Consider the following 20,461-nt stretch of genomic DNA (forward strand, 5'->3'; position numbering starts at 1 on the left):
TGAGAGAGAGAGAGAGAGAGAGAGAGAGAGAGAGAGAGAGAGAGAGAGAGAGGAGAAGGGAGAGAGAGAAGGTGAGAGAGAACGGGGAAAGAGATAAAAGAGGGAAAGTGAAAGGAAAAAGAGATGATGTAGAAAAAAACCCTGAGATTGAGGAAGCAACCTTACCAAAGGGTGATAGGGGGTAGGGTAATGGAATAGATGTGACCCATGGACATGAATGTAGCAAGATGGATTATTTGGAAATTAAAAGGGAGTCAAGCAAAAGTTGGAACAGAATGCAGAGGTGGGGGAAATAGAGAAGGGACCAAATAAAACACATCGCAAAGCTACAAAGTATGAAAATACTATAATGACTGTCTTTGTATAACTTAAAACTTCATTTAAGTTTTTTTTTTTCAAAATAATAATTCAGTAAAAATTTCAGCTAGTAATATTAAGACGGGAAGAAATTGAGTTACTTATTACCTTCACTTGAGTAAGGCAGAGGAAGTGATATATATTTTGAATTTTGACAAAACTTGTCAGAAAAGAATGTCATTGGTGTGACTGATAAAGGGCCTTAAAGTAAACCTAGATATCAAAGCAGCTATGTATTTGCCATCACTGACATTTTCAAGTGTTGCTGTCACTGACTTCACACGTATACAAGAGTTAAATCCCATAGAAGCTATGTTTTAAGCAGACGAACGAAAGATATGTGAAATACTTGATGGTAAATTGTTCAGTCACATTTATCGCCTTTCAATAATGCTCCATGATCAAGGAGAGACACAACACAAAAGGCAAAAAGGAACCACCTTCATCTGTGTCCTGTTTGTCATCAGGACAGAGAGCTTAGAATCATCTGAGAAAGCAGTGTCAACAGATTGTGTGGCTTGTGGAAATCCCTGTGGGAGACTGTCTGGATAGTTAATGAGTGAGGGCACAGCCCACTGTGGACAGCTTCACAGCCTGGACAGGCAATCTTCAGTATTAGGCTGTTCAGGAAAGCTAGCTAGGTATGAGCCTGGAAGTGAGCGCACAAGTAGCGTTCCTCTCTGCTTTTTCTGCTTCAGTTTTTTGTAGAGATGGTGCCTCAGTGATGGACTGTGGTCTACAACTGGAAGCCTTACAAGCCCCTTTCACCCTCACCTTGCTTTCATTCACAATGTTTTATCACACAAAGAAAAAGGAAACTAGAAAAAAATTCTAGAACCCATATTTTACCAAGTTCCTTATGATTGGTACACTATGTATTATAAACATCTATGCAAAACCTCCTGAGAGTTCAGTTACTTTTAAAAATGCAAAACATAAAACCCTGAGATCAAATTTACTATCATCAGAACTTCTATACTGTACTACATGCCTAAGTAAATCTATACAAAAGTACATTTAGTATTATAACATAATGTTTCACAATGGGAAAATGGATATCCATGTTTTATTCCAGTAGCTTTCAATGTATTTCTAAGAGAAGACTGAAAAAAAATTCACTTGCTTTAATATTATACCCATCTTTTCCACATACACAGCTTTGTGTCCTTGTGAAATAGAATATCAAGGAAGGGGCATGTATCTCATTCACACAGCAAAAGTATCCTTCAAAAGTACTGTATTGAATTCTGTAACTTTCTCTTCCTCACCAAATACCTGAATTTCTTAGGGAGGCTAGAGGCAAATGTGGTTTATTTTGAGTAAAGAAGTGAAGGTTTGCTGCAAAGTTTGAATAAAATATCAATTTGACATATCTGCAGTCTTGGTATCTACAAACTTTTCTGCTAGCCTTCTGGGATTATTGATTTAGCTCCCAAAAGATTAAAAAAAAAAAAAAGTGCCTTTATTCAAAATTTCTCACTTTGTTTTTCACTTTTCTTTCCAATAAATCTCTCAATCAAGATTCTTGAACAGTTTATTAAAGTTATAAAATTATGATTTGCCTTTTGATGAAAATGCCTACCCCTTTAATGGCTCCATCTTATCATTAACTGTTTGCTTAAGTAAAATGTGCCCCTAGACTCTAAGTTTAACTATTAAAATACTGTTTTATTTTAGAACAGTTTAGAATTATAGGAGATTGCAGCAAGTCTAATATAAAGCATTCTCCCTCCTCGATCCTTTCTCATCATTTTTACATGTTGTAGTAGTAGAGTTCTCCATGGAGAACAACTGTGTAAACTGAAGCACTGTTCATATATAATACCTTTTCCTCTAGCCTCGTGGGCTCAGTTCATTTCATTTCTAAATCTACTTCAGTCGGAGAATTTTCTCTCACCTTCTTTAATGAGCCTTTTCCCTCTACATTTATATTATCAGCTCATATTTTTTTTTTTTTCAGCCTGCTTTTTATCCTAGGATAGCTAACCTAAATGTGCTAATTTGCATACATGGAAGTTAAAACTTTGAGCTGTGAAAGTATAGAGATTTTCATCGTGTGGAGTAATGCATCTAATAAAACGGTGTCATATAGAACAGTTTCAGTGTCTGACCGCTGACTGCACCAATGTAGCTATAACTCTGACCTTCCCTGAGCACTATATTCAATACAAACAGAGGCTTAGAGCTCTTTAATATAGCAATAACACTTAGCATACACACATGCCCTTTTTATGGCTAACTCATTTCTGTTTATTTAGGAACAGCATGTTGTCATGTGAACCTACCACAAAATCTTCACTTACTCACCTGGTAGTGGATACCTTTGCCACTTCTAATTTTGGTGATTACATTTGTGTGCGATCATCTATGATAATATCTGTGTGTAGACCTTTGGGCAACATAAAATTCAGAATCAGTTGTATAAACAGCTACGAATGCAGTGGCTGGGTTTTCAGTGCAGCTACGTTTGTCTTCGTAGGAGGCTATGAAATATGTGGGCAAAATACTTCCAGGGCCCTCAAGATGGCTCACCAGGTCCAGGCACTTGCCATCAAGCCCGGTGACCTGAGTTCCATCCCAGTCCCAACCTGGTAGAAGGAAAATACAGTCTCTTGCAAGCTGCCTTCTGAAGTCCTCACACATGAGTCGGGCCCCTCCCAGACACACATACTAAATAAATGGCAGCAAAAGATTTTTAAAATGAAAAGGAGTGTCTGTTGCTTTACGTCCAGCGTTGGCACTGATTATCGACCATTTTAGGCAATGACAGTCTTGAGTCTACACTGGCATCTGATTGTTACTTAGCTTAAGGTGTATCATGGCTTCTTTGTTGGTGTGTCTGTTTATGTCACTTGCTCTTTGAAAATTGTCTCCTTATTAAGCTTAAATAAGGGTGTGTATGTTTAGGGCACTATTCTAAACATCATATCCAGTTTGCAAAAACTTTCTCCCAGTCTTTAGCTTGTCTTTACTATTTTATGAGTATTTCATAGAGCAGCAGTTTGTAATTTTAATAAGTTCATACTTATCGCCTGTTTTTTCTTTCAGATAGCATGACTTCAATGTTCCAGGCAATACAGATCAATACATGAGGTTATTCTCGGTTTTTTTTGTTTGTTTGTTTGTTTGTTTGTTTTCTGTTTAATAGTTGTGCTTGGATATTTACTTCTATGACTCATTTTTAATTAAATTTTATTCTTAAAAGTGTAAGCCTTAAGCTTTATCCCCAGAATCTTTTGTTTTGGTTTGTCTGTTAATATGTGATACTCAGTTGGTCTAGAGGCATTATGGGAAAAGAGTGTTAGCTTTCTATCAAGTTTCCTTTGCTCCTTTGTCAAAGATGGGTTGACTTTTTTTATGGACCTTCTATTATGTTCCACCATTTAATATATCTATTTGTTTATTATTTCTCTAACACACGGCTTGTGTACTATAAATTTATAGTGTTTTAAAACTAGAAACTGTGCATCCGGTGACTTTGCTATTGTTTGGTCCTGGGATGGGCTGCCTAAGAACTTTACTTTGTGCATCAGTTTCGAGAATACATTTGCCAATTCCTACCCAACTCCTTACCTGTATCTGTGCTGAAGTTTCACTGAATCTGTAGCTGCTAACTGAAAGATATGGCATATTAATAACACTAAGTCTTCCCATTCATGGAAGTGCATTATCATTGATATGCTTTAGAAGGGTTTTGTTTGTTTGTTTTTTAAATTTGGTTTTATGAGTTTTACAGTTTCTCTGTACGTCTTACAAATGTTTTGTTAACTTATGTTTGTACATATTACTGCTAATGATTTGGGTTTTTTTTTTTTTTTTTTCAATTTCAGTTGTTCACTGATGATATATCCAGGTATATAGGAAGGCAATTGACTACTGTATTATAGCAACGTACTCTATAATCCTTAAACTCTATTACTTTTTTCTAGTTCTAGTCATCTACATGTTAAATATGTCAAAATTCTCCTTCGGTTCTTTGTTTCTGTTTTTCTTCTCTCTTTGTTCTTTTTTGTTAAGGGTATCTTCCATGTTTTCAAATTAAAATATAATTACCTCATTTTTCCATTACATTTCCTTCTTCTCACTCGTTCAATGTATTTCCTCACTTCCTCTCAAATCATAGCCTCTTTTTCTTTGTTATTATTACATATAGGTATAAATGCATAAATATATAAATGCATCCTTCTGAGTCATTCCATGTTGCTTGTATGTATGTGATTTCAGGGCTGACCAGGTGAAATCAAATAATCAATTAGGTGGCTTAACTTTGGGGACAACTATTTCTCCCTATCTCAGAAGTCCTTGGTTGTCTTATTTCTTCACGTAGAGGAGAGGTCAACTCACATGCCTGTTGCTGTTGTTGTTGTGTGGGTCCTGTTTTTAAGCCATATTGTTGACGTATCATGAGTACAGATTCTCTGTTATCTTTATGTAATGTGAACAAACAGCATTTCCTGGGCCTCTAACTCTTACACGGTGTCTTTCTCCTCTTCTGAAAAGTTCCCTTGGTTGTAGGAGTTGTACTGTAAATGTATGCACTGAGTACTAGTTTCCCATGATCTGTTTTTCTCGACATTTGGTCATTGTGTTTGTTGTTCCATTTCTCAAGAAGTGTCCTTTGCTTTGTCTACATTCTACTGTAGTGAAACAGGTTAGTGTGAGTTAAAAAATTGTTTTATTGTTTCCTATCCAGAGAGGGACTCTTTACACACACACACACACACACACACACACACACACACACACACACACACACGTGCAATACACTAAAACACCCACTTCTGAGAAATGAGAATTAATTTTCAGACTTGTGCAATCCAGTGAGGAAGAACACTATATCCCCAACTTCTGAATCTTTCCATCTACAAGCTGTTTCTTTCACTGTAGAAATCAAGTGGTATTATTCAATACTGAGGAGGTCATGATCAATAGGTGATAAGTAAGTCTAGGTTGATTTTTTTTAAACTCTGATTTTACGTACTAGTTTGAGAAAGAAATAGAACCCAGGCATGTATGGAGAGCAAAGAGGAAACTGGGGTGCCTATTTTCTGCTGTCACTGTAGATTCTGGTGATTGAACTCAGATGTCAGGCCAACTGAGCCATCTCACCATCTCACCAGCTGAGCTATCTCACCAAGAGAAGAAATAGTTCTTGATAGCACACTTGCTAACCAATAAAATCAAATCTCATAAACTTTAAATTAAAAAAAAAAAAAAAAAACTCCTCAAAGTTTTAGACTAAGGCCATATCCAATTCTTAAATTCAGGTAAGACACACTCTCCCTTACAGATATGAACTAAAAATGGAACATTTAGATGAGCCAGAACTGTATTTTAGTGAAAAAGACACAAAATAAGAAAATGTAAGGAAGGAAATAATTGATAAAATGAGATATGAATAGCTGCAGGCAGCTGTTTTTCTAAGAGAAGAAAGGTTCTGCTTTTGTGTTTAAACTGCATTAGATTGGAATAAAGTGGGAGAGGCAAGGCTACAGGCTGGGTTGCCAAGGTACACCACACGTTTAATGTTTAATGCAGAGTGTGTCTGTCATACAGTGCCATTTGAAGGGATTAGAGCACGCATTGTGTCCTGCAGAGTTGAGTAGTGCTGTGTGTAGGGGTAGAGGTTTTAGAGTGATTATACATTTAGTATCAATATAATCATTAGTCATGTTGTTTCTTTAAAGAGTCACCTTAGGTCTACCTTCTCCTTCACTTAATGCTACTTTAAATTTCTTCTTTAAAGTTTGCATAGTGTCCAGGGTTCTCCTGGCTCATCTTTTATCATCCTACCTTATGAGGGTAGCTAAACTCATCTATTCCTCATCTTATACTAAAGCCTGGGCATCTTTTATTTCTGTGTAATGATTCTAAGAACAGTTTCTGGCATAAAGAAAGTGCTCAGTAAATGTTTTGTAAATTAAAAGTAAATTATTCTCTATAAGTTACACCCAATTGCCTTGCCTTTTTTTTTCTTAATTTTTAATTTGTTGTCAGTTTAATCCACTGAGAATGCACTATTGTGCCATTGATTAAATTAAATATATGCTTGAAGTGGCATATTAAAAACTATGCTTGGTTAAAATCCAAATTTCCTGTGATCACTATAGAAGTTGCTCATTGCTGCATCTCGTATTAACTTGGTTCAATGGGTAAATTGTAATTAACATGAATGCTTAATGATCACTTTCCCATTCTGATATATCAGTAATGATGCTTACAGTTTAACGTGCTTTGGGGTTAATTATGAGTGTTGATAATTTATCTCCCCTTCCGACTGGCATTGCATTCTTAATTGTAAGGACTTGACATGTGCTCCAGAACTGCACAGGAACGATGGGAGGCTGCAGAGGCTCACAAATCAATTTCTCTTACCTATCAATGCTCTTAGGTCACCTATGATATTTCTAGAATCTCTAATATCAACATTGAAGAAAAATGTTTGAACTGTGACGCAACGTGTGAACATTTTAAAATAACAGTAAAAATCGTTCGTTATTCTGGGTGCAATTATAACAGTTTCACACCCATAAGGACTGCTTCTTCCTGTTCTCATCTCTTTCAATATTTACTTGCTCTAATGTGCTTCTTGTAAGGTCCTAATGCCCACATAAGAATATGTTTTGATTCTAAGGTAAATAAAGCCACCAGATGCCTATTTTACAGAACAAGCCATCAAAGTAATACCTAGTTTCTGAGATACAGATATACAAGGGTGGCACCTTTAGCCATCACAGGCTTCTTTCTAGTCACTTGCATTCTTCCTTACTATAATAAAAGCCTTCTCAAAGTTGCAGTGATTCTCTCCTCTGCCATTTCATAGAGTTAACATTCTCTCTTAGTATCCCTATCAAACTTAAGTTGTGAGCTTTTTAGTCTGTTCTGCTGCATCGTATTGTCTTTTCTGTTTGTTCATGTCAGTGCAGAACACAGGAAAAGTAAATGGTTATTGATACAGTGTATATATAAAGTATGTATTTCTGCTCTTTAAATTATCTATCTTAATCATTCTAAAAGTAGGATGGTCACACCTGTAGCAGAAAACAAGAATATAGTTCATCTTTTAGTGTAGTGTGTATTTTGGCAGGTAGAGACAGAATATAAATAGCTTTTATCATGCGTGTTGATAGCAGGTAAGAAAACACAATTTTTATAAACCAATTTTCTGTAAGACCTATAAGTTCAGAAGAAATGGGTGGTTAATTTAAGGAAAATCCCCCAAAACTAGAGACTGAAAAAGTCTGACTTTACAATTTGCTAGAATAGGTTTTGGCCAAAACACAACTCTAATAAAAGATGAGTACAGTCTTCTTGTGAATGAGTCTTTGTCTCCTTCAGTACCTACAGTGTTGTAGAGGTTCAATAAATATTTGACATTAAATGTGGACTTAAAGGGGTATAACCTTGATTGAAAACACAACAAATGAAGTTATTCTAACTCAGAATCCGAGGAGGAAATAAGAAGTCAAGTGTGTGTTCAAACACACTCCAGACTAAAAACAAATGATGTCATAACTTTGGTGACCGCATTATTATACTTTTTAGGTATGAAATCTTTATTTCATCATAAGTACTTAAATAATAGTAAATCATGAATTTATTTATAATTTAAAAATAAAATTATAAAAATTCTCAAGTTAAAAATTTGATTTTTTTTCAAACAGTAGCAAATTAAAGTGGAACATTTGCTATGTTGGTTAAAATGTTTGATCATAGATATCAGTTCATTTTTTAAAATAAAGATGCTAATTTTATTTACACTTTGCACACTTCAAGAAATGCAATTAAAAACTGATGAGCAACTAGACAGAGTGTACTTAAAATGTGGGAGTGTTTACTTTATGAAGAGAGCAAACTAGTTGGATGCATATATTTCTTATTAAATGAAAGAGGGTTTCTTTAAACAATCTCAAGGAGTGTTCAAAAAAGCAAGAACCAGTAATCTGCTGCTCAGTCAAACTGTCTTCACCAGTTTCCCTCAGCCTTCCCTTTGGTACCACAAATGACTCACTCATACTAGACAACAGACTCCATAAGGGATCTGGTAGACAGCCAACTCCTGACACTGTTAGGAGCCTATCAAGATTATCTTCTGAAAGACTCTGCACAGCAGCAGTTTGAAACAGATGGTGAGACTCACAGCCAGACATTTGCCAAAGCATAGGTAGTCTAGTGGAAAGATGGGGACAAAAATAAATGGACCTACAGGTGACACGAGCTCCACGAGACCCATGGCTCAGAGGGGCCAGTGAAACTGAAGCACCAACCAAGGACCATGCATGGATTGGACCTAGGTCTTCTACATAGATGTAGCGGATGGACAGCTCAGGCTTCAGGTGGGTTGCCACGGAGCATCCCAACTAGGTGTGGGGGTCCCTGGGATGAGGGTCCTCAAAGACTAGGTGGGTAAGGTGGGTGACAAACAGAAACAAACACAGAGGCAGTTTGAATATGAGTGTATTCTGTAGCTCTGAAGCAATGATTTTTATACACAATGAAAGAACTCTTAGAAGATGTGTTCAGTGAAGCAATCGGGACTAGAACACAGAAGATGTGTGTAGTGAAACAATAACAGGACGGATAACTGTTATTGTAATTTGGCACAGGAGAGTACAAAATTATCCAAGGCGAAGGGCATAATTCCAAGAGCAGGTTAAAAATTCTCATGGTCAGTAGTATCTAACCTATATTTCTGTGAATCTTTAAGGTGTGATTTTAAACTATTTTAATTTTTTTTATTTAAGGCTCTCTTAACTATATACCAAAGCCCACTTCCAACAACACATATATAACCATATGATATTTTGTTGTTGGCAAGGTTTTTACCAATCGTAATACTATTTTGTAATTTTATAAATGATTTATAAAGTGAAGCGCTGGGTCTCCTGGACATGGCTAGTGACTCCATCTCAAAGGGTGTTCTCTTATCCAATTTTTCGCTAAAAATCTCAGCCTAGGCTCTCAGAAACATCTCATAGATGAGAAGAGGAATAGAATAGGTTAATTTCCATGAGAATTATGGCTCAATATTTTTTCTCCAGCCAAGTGTTCCAAAACCGTTTCCAGGAGACCTCCTTCCTTTGAAGTTAACACCTTAGTCCGTGTACCTTGTCACACAGAATCTACTGGAGTTGGTATGGCTGTGGGTCCTCTGTTAAGGGGGCCAGGGGGTGTCTCTGACACAGACTCTTTTGCCTGCTTTTTAATCACGTCTCCCTGACTGGACTGCCTTGCCAGGCCACAAGAAAAGAGGATGAACTCAGACCTGATGAAACCTGGGTGGGGAGGGGGGATCCCCTTTCTAAAGCAATATAGGTGGAAGGAGTGAGGGTGGGACTGAGAGGAGGGGACAGAGGAGGCTATGACAGGAATATAAAGTGAGTGGATGATAGATGATAAATTGATAGATAGATAGATAGATAGATAATTTAAAAAAGGAATCTATTTTAATAAATTTCTTTAACTTAATGTTTATGAAAGATTTTTATTACTTTCCTGCTTACATTGTTTGTATCCAATCTAACTTGAGCATTTTGTCACAAGAGTAATAACTCATCCGTCTACCACCAGTAACCTTTCTTTGCATAACTTTCTTAGAGCTCTGAAACGTGCTGTTTGAATCCTGAAATGTTATAAACCACCAGATTGCTAATTGCTTTGGATGCTGTGAAAAATAATTACCCCACATTATTTTTGATATTTAATTGACAGTGTAATGCATTTAACTAAAGACCTGCAATAAACTATTTCTAATTACTGGGGGTGGTGGAGTGGAAAAGTAGGCTGTAAAACTTTACAAGGGAAACAATGTTTCTCCATTATGTTCAAAGTCCTTGTTGATGAGACTTTCAGAGACACAAAATTCCATCAAATGGGAAGCTAGGGAGAGTGTTGGAGCATTTCTAGTCACAGTGAATTAGGGCTTTATTTCAGAATTATTGCTTTTGATAGATTGAGCTTTTGAGGAAAATCCGCTCTTAAGTTTAGTGTATTTTTACTGAAACTTCTGTTATCAAATCTTCAAAAGAAAGATAATGACACTAAGACGATAGTCTATCACTGACCTTTGTTCCACACATTCTGCTTCTGTAGGATGTTTAATTGATATCTGTGCAAATCATGTTTTGGTTAATAATGGGTATATATATATGTGTATGTATATATATATATATATATATATATATATATATATATATATATATATATATATATGTGATGACAAAGGAGATGAAATGGTCCCTGTTGCCCAGCAACAACATAGATGTCTTAACATCACATATAGCACATTTCTCATATTAATATATGTATGGTAATATAATAAGGTAATGCTACCACCAACAAATCTACTATGCTACCACTAATATAAACACATTACACATATAATTACATACACTTTGTGATGCAGAATAAATGACTGTTAGGGGATATATTATATATATATATATTCGTTATTGGATATGTATTATATATCTATTAGAAGGAGATATATATATATATGTGTATATATATATATATATATATATATATATATATATATATATATATATGAGAAATAAAATGCCATGTTATAATGGATCGGCCTCAAATCTCTCTTCTTTATGTGTCTCTTGATTCTGTCAGGAGCCCATGCCCAGTGACTGCCAAGTGTATTCTGTGATAATCTTACACAATAACGTTGTCTCCTGACACATTTCTCAGAATATATCCCTGTTGTCAAGTCTCACATGATCACATGACTGCATGTACCTATCCTTAGGATCTGGGCCTAGTTTCAGCTCCCAGGTTAAGCAGGTTTTTAACGAACGCTAGGTGAAAAACCCTAGAATCTGGTGCAAGAAAACGCATTTTGTTTTGAAAAGAACGTGAACAATGCTACTTTGAATAGATGAACAATTTATCCTGTGCAGTGGCTCTGGGATAAGATTCCCAATAATTTGTAACTCTTATTTTCCCCTTCATGATCTCTAGTTAAAAATAAAGCCTCTCCATCAGTATTTCATTAAATTTTGGGATTAAAGCATTTCAAGTATGTATATTTTTCCAGAGCATAACTATGAGAAGCGATGTGTTTCAGGGAATGTAAATTATTTTCAGAATTTCAGGAATTGAAAAGGGAAAAGAGGAAGGAGACAATGCTGGGCTGGTGTGAAGCCATAGCCCGGAACCCTCACAGGATCCCGAATGCCACGCGGACACCAGAGACCTCGGCGGATGTGGCAGATGCCAACCAAACCTCCACACCGGTGAGTGGAAAGTTATTTTTACCTCAAAGTAGCTTACACACAGCTGGAATAGTAAGACAATGTGGCGATGTCGACCAGCTGAGTGAGCATTCTTGTTTACAGAAGGGTTTAACTTTATAGTGCATTCTCCTAACAGATTCATTTCACAAGCATATCCTGGTATCTTTCCAAATCAAAACTATTTCATAAGTTAAAAATAATCTAGTTAAGCAGATATTTAGTTTTCTTTGTGTTGGTCTAGAATCACTGCAGTTATTGTAGTGACCTGAGAGAAATACGTGCTGAGTTCTATATTGTATAATGGAATTATTGGAATAAAACATGTACAGTAAATATAAGCAGGAAATCTAACCAGACTCTGTTGCATATTTTCTCAAAATATGTGAATAAAAATGATACTTTTCTGTAAAAATAACTTGAATACTGAATCATCAATGCAGGCCTTTGAGCTTTGTTTTCACCTGTAAGTCTAAATGCTTGCTTTCAGCTAACCAAAGTTCTCCAGTAATTAGAAACAAGGTTAATTCATTAACAAAAGGATTTTTAAATGTTGTCTGTTTATGCCTTGGCTATTTCATTCTTTATTTTAATTTAAAGAAGGAAAATTCCATTTGATTTCATTTAAATCATTAGCTGCATGTACTTAATTGACTAGTTTATTGTTTTGTAAGATTACAAATTTATTTTTAAAGATTTATTTATTTATTATTATGTATACAGTGTTCTGCCTGCATGTACACTTGCAGGCCAGAAGAGGGCATCGGATCACATTATAGATGGTTGTGAGTCATCATGTGGTAGTTGAGGGAATTAAATTCAGGACCTCTGGCAGAGCAGTCAGTGCTCTTTACCTCTGAGCCATTTCCCTACGCCCCGCCCCGACTACAGGCTCCCGTGTTAGCTGATGAAAATAGAGCTAAATGTATCTGAAAACTTTTTTAGATGTGCTTCTTTTTATTTTAGAATTGTTTGAATTTTTTAATTATTTTACCAGCTTAGTGTGTTTGAGAGGCTATAGCAAAATCTCAGAAACTTGTGACTTAATGGCCATGGGATCCTATTTCTCCCAGTTCTGAAGACATAGAGGCGAAAAATGCTGCCTTATTTGGATCCTTAGAGGGCTTATTTTTTGGTTTCTAAGAATTATAAAAGATGCCTCCCATGGTGGAAGATGCAAGCGAGCTCTCTCCGGCCTTATCAATGGAGCTCTGACCCCATTGATTGGAGTGCCCTCTTCATGACCTATTCACCTCCCCAAGGCTCCTTCTCCTGGTTCTGTTACTCTGGGCTTAGTGTTTCAGCACATGGATTCGGGGCGAATCCAAACATTTAGATAACAGCATTGGCATAGAAATGATGATCTTCAGTACATTTTAGAAAATGTTGCCCAGAGAAACCGTCCCAAGCACAGGAAGAAGTTATTGGTTGATGTTTCAATTCTGTCATTGTATGTTGTTGGCAGAGAGATGGGACTGTGAAGAAATGAAACACTTAGACTCCTGTGACATCACCTCTGGGAGACTATCACCAGTGTCTCATTTCACTCTCCATTTTTTTAAAAATTCTTTTTCTCTTTTATTGTTTTAGAATTTCATACATACATATAATGTGCTTGGACCAAATTCACATCACAGGCTGACACTAGTTCATTACAATACATAAATATTTATATAAGAAGCTGGATTTTGTCAAGTACTAGAAAATAAAAAATTCTAAATTAAAATAATTATTTTCTGTATTTTCATTAAAGTGGCCCTGAGCATTTAACTTCAATTTTTGGAGACCTATAAGTCTACCCCATAGAGAATCTTGAGCAAACCCTTGGCATAGCTTTCTTCTTGTTCAGCTCATGGTCTAACTTTGGCTTCATTTCATAGACAGATATGGTGGTGCAGGGTGCTAATTGACTTCAATAGCTCGTAAGCAATGAAATGGTCACAGGAATCTGCCTCTCCTAGGCAAGAGTTTTCTCACTTTCTGGATGGCATTTTCTTCCCACTCAAATAATTTTACTAAGAGGAAAAAAATATACCCAGTTACTAATATAAACAAGCCCAGGAGTTAAACACATATTATGCCAGGCAATGGCCTCTACACATTATAACATATTACCATCAAATTAGTTTGGTAACTTATACAAATAAAATATTTTTATTTCTCTCAGAGCATGACATATCTTGGGTTGTTCTCATTTTATGTTCACTGCTAAAGAAGTGAGTGACGAAGCAGGTTCCAGCTGCCTTTGGATGCTGCCTTATGATGCATGTACCCTCCTTAGTCACCAAAGAAAATGAGAAAACTGAACTGCTGTGCACCGTAGCTACTAAGGAGCAGCTTTGGGTGCATGACCATTTTCTCATTGGCTACAACTTAAGTTCAGGATGCAATTAAACTGTGATGAAAGATGGTAAATGTAGGCATGTTTAACCTGAAGGAAAAGGAAAAGGAAATGGATTTACTGAGCACTCAGTTCATCTCTGCCATAGGCCATCTCTCTGGTCAGCCAACATCCATGCTGTGTTCCATTGTGTCACAGGAGAGGGCACTCACTGTCTAGACTGAGAGCTCAGGATCCTTCAAGTCTCGGGATTCATATAAAGTTCATGGCCTTTGATTATTCGTTGTCCTCCTTATTTGATTAGGACAATGTTGACCACAACCAAATTATTTGCCCTTTGCAACTCACTCCAATTTATATCCAGTGTGTAAGAAGAGAATCCATTTCCCATGTCAAGGAGGTCAGGGAACCAAGGCTGGTTTTAAGTATTTTAAGGCTCATATTTCTGGAATCAAGCCATTTTTTTTCTACTACTGTTCCCTGAAAACTAATATTAGAGTTTTAATCTGTTTGCTTCTCTATAGCCTTGATGCCTAGTAAAGTTCCTTTTAAAAATGCACTTCTTCCTCTTCTTCTACTTTTCTTTTTATATTGAACAGTATTGAAAAATAGATAAAGGGATTAATCCTTAATGCAATCACTGTCCATAAATACTTAACTTAGTTCAGAAAGTTGACTGGTTGCTGGTCTGTCAATCATTTTCTATTTGCTTTGACTGGCTTTGTTTGAAATCTTTATTGTGCCTGTATTGTTTGAGTTACTCAGTGCCATGGTGTTTAACTCAGTCAGTGTGGTAGCATACAACACAAGGTTTGGAATAAGCCACTAATTTTATTTATTAAGTTCAGGAACCTTCTGACCTATGCATATCTGCCTCATACTACCCAGTTAATTCCTGAGCTGACAGTTCTTTTGGAATAATTTTCATATTGTGAGTAATAATTATTATATATTAAAAGGTTTTACTTTCCAATCAATACATCTTAAAGACCTGAGATACATTTCCACCTGTGCTGCATAGTTTTATGTTAACCTGACTCAAGCTGACGTCATCTGAGAGGAGGAAACCTGAGTTAAGAAAATACCACCATTAAGACTGGGTTGTAGGCAAGTCTGTAATACATTTTCTATTAGTGATTGATAAGGGAGAGCCCAGCCTATTGTGAGTAGTGCCATTCATGAGCTGGTAGTACTGGGTTCTATAAGAAAATGGGCTGAGCAAGCCATGAGGAGCAAGCAAGGACCCCCTCCATGTTCCTACCCTGTTTGATTTCCTGTCCTTATTTATTAATACAAAGAAGGGATGTGCAAGCACAATAATGACTGTTCAAGCAATGTGAAAAAAACCATAAAAGGAGCCTCACTTTTCTTGCCAATTTAAGCAACCATTGTTGACACCAATAGGCATGAGATAGGCATGAAGGAATGAGTTGATTCTCACTTTGACTCCTAGACACCATTAACACTAACAACAGAGAACCTTCCAGAAATGTTACTGATAAAGAAAGGGGCAATCTGAAGTCTTCCTGGCCTCTTGTCTTGAGGCAAACTGTAGCATGGTCTTAGAGCTGAGAGGTATTTGCTTTGTGATCCACATGGAGAACTTTAATAAACTCTGAACTTCAATAAATGTTTTACTCTTGACTCAGTCTGGTGTAGGTAATCACCTCCACTACCACTAGCAACACCAAAATGTCGGGCTTGCACAGTCCTTCCATGCTTTGCTGCTGCTATGTGGGAAATAGAACTATTGAAAATCTTGAAGACAGATGAGAATATATGTCATTGACAATGAAGCTGGAGGAGTCGTACTGAAGTGATGCGTATTGCTTCTGCCTTGATGCCTTTGTCTGGAAGTCACTGGCACGCACAAATAGATCTCACCCAAAGAGAAGACAGGAAAGTAAACGGGGAACCTGTCGGAAGTGGAAGAAGGAGGAAATGAGAGAGGAGGGCAGGAATTGAGGAATACTCAAAGTTGTTATAGAAATGAATGAAGAGACTTGATACCCTAGAAGCATATACGGGGGGGAGGAGGTCCCCCTCAGTCACAGTCATAGGGGAGGGGAGTAAGGGGAAAATGGGAGGGAGGGAGGAATGGGAAGATACAAGGGATGGGATAACCATTGAGATGTGATATGAATAAATTAATAAAATGTATTAAAAATAGATGTATGAACCTTTCAAACATTAAAAAGACTGCAAATAAAAACATAAATCATTATAGTGTGGCATAAAGATAAACAGGATATTTATTTTATTGCTATATGTGTCCATTAGATTATTCTATGCTCTATACTGACTGGCATGTGAATATGGAAATTTTTGGAGCCACTTTCTCCATTGCATTCTCAATAACTGGCATGATTGAAATGGACAGGTTTCTCTTTTGATCTATGAAGCATTCAGATTACCTGCTTTTAAAATTCAGAAAATATTAATTGAATTTAAAATTTCTCAAAATGAGTAAGAACTTTAAGGGACTTGTGAGATTGCATTTATCAAATAAACACCCTCAGAAAATCACCACGGGTTGAAGGAGAGGGTTGTCATGTACGTCATTCAGACAGGAAAGGAACACATTTGCACTTATTGTGACATAATTTCACTTGTTAAAAAAAACAAAAATACTTTATATCAACTACAGCCTTAGTCAATTTAGTAAATCTATCCAGAATTCTAGTATTAAATTTAAAAATGAGAGCAAAGATCAAAAGAACCAGAAATAAGAAGGTGAACGCTTTTATGAGGACTGAAGTTGAAAACAAAATCAATGGAAGTCAATGTGGGAAGATTAAAAACTGTCACTTCAGATGGTCAGCAATAACTCCAGAAAAAATGACTCTGCCGTAATCAATAATTATTCTTTGAGGTTATAGATAGAGTGTCCTTAGAAAAAAGAAGAAAGTGACAGTCCATGATAGAGGTGACTTTCTGCTTCCAAACATGTTTTCATCAGCTCAGATCACGTTTCCTAGTCTACTATGGACACATGGCTTCTGACATTCGGTGGTGTTATTGCCCTGTAAAGAAATCAAAAACTTAAAATGTTAAGGCAGAATGTGCTTAATATGCTTACTCTGTGACCACCATAGTGTAGACACGTGATTCACTGTTGGATGGCTGAGGAGAAGCTGTGTCTTGCTGCTAGTGTTCAGCATCAAAAGGGATGGCTGTCCCGTGTGTCATAAACGTGAAAAATATTGAAATGTAAAAGTATTAGGATGATTTCTGCTAGTGCTTATTACTGCCATGCCATCATTGAATTGAATAATTTTCAACTGAACCATTATAAGAAGTTAAGGATGGGATACACAGTTTTCTAGAAAAGACTAAACAGACATAGGGGAGGAGAGAAGGGGAGAAATGAGAGGGAGGGAAGAATGGGAGGAAACAGGGGAAGGGCTAACAATCGAGATGTAATATGAATAAATTAATTTTTAAAAATTAATTAATTAATTAATTTTAAAAAAGAAAAGAAAAGAAAAGACTAAACAGGAAGGACTAGAAAAATGCTCTCAAGGAGAGCCAGGAGTAGTAGCTAATTATATCCCTAATGCCAGCGCTTGGGAGACTGGCACACAAGGCTACAAGTTTGGAACATATATTGAGAGCAGTCACAACCATAAGAGAAACATGTAATCATGGGTTTTAAATGCAACTCGATTAAAAACAATAATATGTCTTCTTTCTTAAGTTTATAATTTTTAAGGTAGTCATATTTTTCAAGCAGAGATAATGTAATGAAATAGAGATATTTTTAAGTATTTAGATTTATGTAACATTCCTTCTAAATCATAAGGACCCAGATTTTTTGATATCTTACGTTTTAAGAAATACACTGAAGTTGATATTCATGTTTGCAAATACAAATAAATACCTCATAAAAATCAACTAACTAGCCTCCTGTCAATAAGAAAGGAATATCAATAAGTGTTGATATCATCTGCTTTTGAAACACAAAAGTGGGCTGGAGAGATACTCAGTGGTTATGAGTGTTTACTACCCTTCCGGAGAACCTGAGTTTTCTCCCTATACCACATAGCACAGTGCACAACTGCCTGTAATTTAATCTCCATGGAATCAAATACCCACTTCTGGATTCTGTGGGCATTGCACTCACGCATACTCTCTGCCTCTCTCTGACTGTCTCTATCTGTCTCTGTCTGTCTGTCTGTCTCTCTCTCTCTCTCTCTCTCTCTCTCTCTCTCTCTCTCTCTCTCTCTCTCTCTCCTCACATACACACACACACACACACACACACACATTCAAATAAATATTTATTTAAAACACAAACTTTTAAAAATAAGGATTAGAATACTGATAATGCGTCTTTAAAAATAACTTCTCTCTCTCTCTCTCTCTCTCTCTCTCTCTCTCTCTCTCTCTCTCTCTCTCTTTTATTTTTATTTTTTTATTTTTTGTTTGTTTCATTTTTTTGAGACAAGGTTTCTCTGTGTAGCCTTGGCTGTCCTGGACTCACTTTGTAGACCAAGCTGGCCTTGAACTCACAGTGATCTGCCTGCCTCTGCCTACCAAGTGTTGGGATTAAAGGTGTGCGCCACCACGCCCAGCTTAAAATATTCTCAGTTGCTGAACCTAATATACTTTTATACAGTATAAGTATTTGTTACTGAAACAAGCAGTGAAAAAAATCCAAGTTTTAATTTTGTCATAATCTTTTACTTTTACTTTTAAAATAGAACAGGCATTTAGAAGTCACACTCTTGTACTTAAAATTGATGATCAGTTAGGGATATAAATTAGGTGCTTATTTCTGAAGTGTATAAGTAGATTATATGTTTTTAAAGGACTTGTTTTGCTTTAACTGGATGTATAGGGGGTATGTGGCTGAGTGCAGATGACTGAAGGCTTGCAGGTAGAGTTATAGATAATTGTGAAAGGCCCCAAATGCTGCTAGGAACAGAACCTGGATCTCCTACAAGACTAGAACATGCCTTTAACTATGGAGCCAATTCTCCAGCCTTAGATCTTTTTTTATTTTAATTAAGAAACACTCCCTTGTCTGCTGCTGTCACTGTCCTTGTCGCTGATAAGCTATTTGTTTATTTTCTTGTTATTTCAAATCGATTATTTTCTCATATAGTATATTCTAATTATGATTTCTTCTCCTTCTCCCCCCCCCCGGTTCCTCCCCACCTCCACTCCCACCTGGATCCACTCCTTTCTGCCTCCCATTAGAAAAGAACAGGCTTCTAAGTGATAAGTAAATGAAACTAAATATAATAAAATAAAACTAACATTGGGATCGGACAAATCAACAAAAGGAAAAGAGCTCATGAAAATGTACAAATGAGAAGCCATAATATATATGCAAAGGACCTGTTGCAGACCCTTACTGGCCTTGTGCATGCTGCGTCAGTCTCTGTAAAGTCATATGAACTTCTCTCATTGATTTAGAGGTCCTTGTCCTCCTTCTCCTCTCCTCCTCCTCCTCTCCTCCTCCTCTCTTCCTCCTCCTCTCCTCCTCCTCCTCCCCTCCTCCTCCTTCTCCTCCTATCTCCTCCTCCTCCTCTTCCTTCTCTTTCTTCTTCTTCCTCTTCTTTTTTCAGTAAGACTGAGTACACCTTTTCCTATTGAGTCTAGATAAGGCATCCGAGTTAGGGGAAAGTGATCCAAAGGCAGGCAACAGAGTCAGAGACAGGCCCTGCTCCTGCTCTTAGGAGTCTCACATAATAAAGACCCAACTGTAAAACTGGTACATATATGCTGAGGGCCTCAGTCCATCCCATGCATGGTCTCTGGTTGGCAGCTCATTCTCTGTGAGCCCCTACAAGCCCAGGTTAGTTGATTCTGTAGGTTTTCTTTTGCTGTCATTGACCCTTCTTGTTCTTTCAATCCTTCCACAGGCTTCCCCAAACTCCACCTAATCCTTGTCAGTGGGTCTCTGCAACTGTTTCCACCAGGTGCCTCTCTGATGACAATTATGCTAGGCTCCTGTCTGCCATTATAGCAGAATATCATTAACGGTGTCAGGGTTGAGCTTCCTCTCGTGGCATGGGTCTAAAGCTTTACCAGTCATTGGTTGGCCATTCCCTCAGTTCCTGATAAGTCTTTACCCGAGCACATCTTGGAGGCAGGACAACTTATAGGTCAAAAATTTTGTGTCCTAATCTTTGGCTGTGGATCTCTGCTACAGTTTCCATCAATTGCTTTGTGAAGACTCTCTGATGACAGTTACACTAGGTTCCAATCTACAAGTATAGCCAAATATCAATAGTGTTGGGAGAAACTTACCTATCATGCCATAGATCTCAAGCTGGGCCAGTTATTGCTTGATCATTCCCTTAGTTTGTATTCCATCGTTTACCCCTGTACCTCTTGTAGGCAGGGCAAATTGTGAGTGTAAGGTTTTGTGGCTAGGTTGGTGTCTCAATCCTTCCATTTGAAATCTTCCCTGCTTTTAGGAGATGGCTGTTTCAGGCTCCATATTCCCCATTGCTAGGAGTCTTAGCTAAGGTTGCCCTCATAGATTCCTGGGAATTTCCATTGCCCTAGGTTT

General features: G+C 37.0%; 1 protein-coding gene across 7 annotated transcripts in view; it reads left to right on the forward strand.

The window, feature by feature from the left end:
- The window catches only part of Marchf1 (membrane associated ring-CH-type finger 1), a 455,732-nt gene that overhangs the window by 128,745 nt on the left and 306,526 nt on the right, over positions 1–20,461 (forward strand). For 4 of the 7 annotated variants that reach the window (XM_051169424.1, XM_051169426.1, XM_051169428.1 and 1 more), the window contains exon 2: positions 11,452–11,600. The exons of 2 other annotated variants lie outside the window; for them this stretch is intronic. In XM_051169424.1, coding sequence (XP_051025381.1) covers positions 11,490–11,600 — 111 coding nt within the window. In that variant the 5' untranslated portion in view covers positions 11,452–11,489. Of the gene's footprint in view, positions 1–9,523; positions 9,637–11,451; positions 11,601–20,461 lie in introns of those variants that run through there. One more of the 7 variants, XM_051169425.1, reaches the window with a different exon arrangement.

Source organism: Acomys russatus, chromosome 27 (genome assembly GCF_903995435.1).
Source record: "Acomys russatus chromosome 27, mAcoRus1.1, whole genome shotgun sequence".
Lineage (NCBI taxonomy): Eukaryota > Metazoa > Chordata > Mammalia > Rodentia > Muridae > Acomys > Acomys russatus.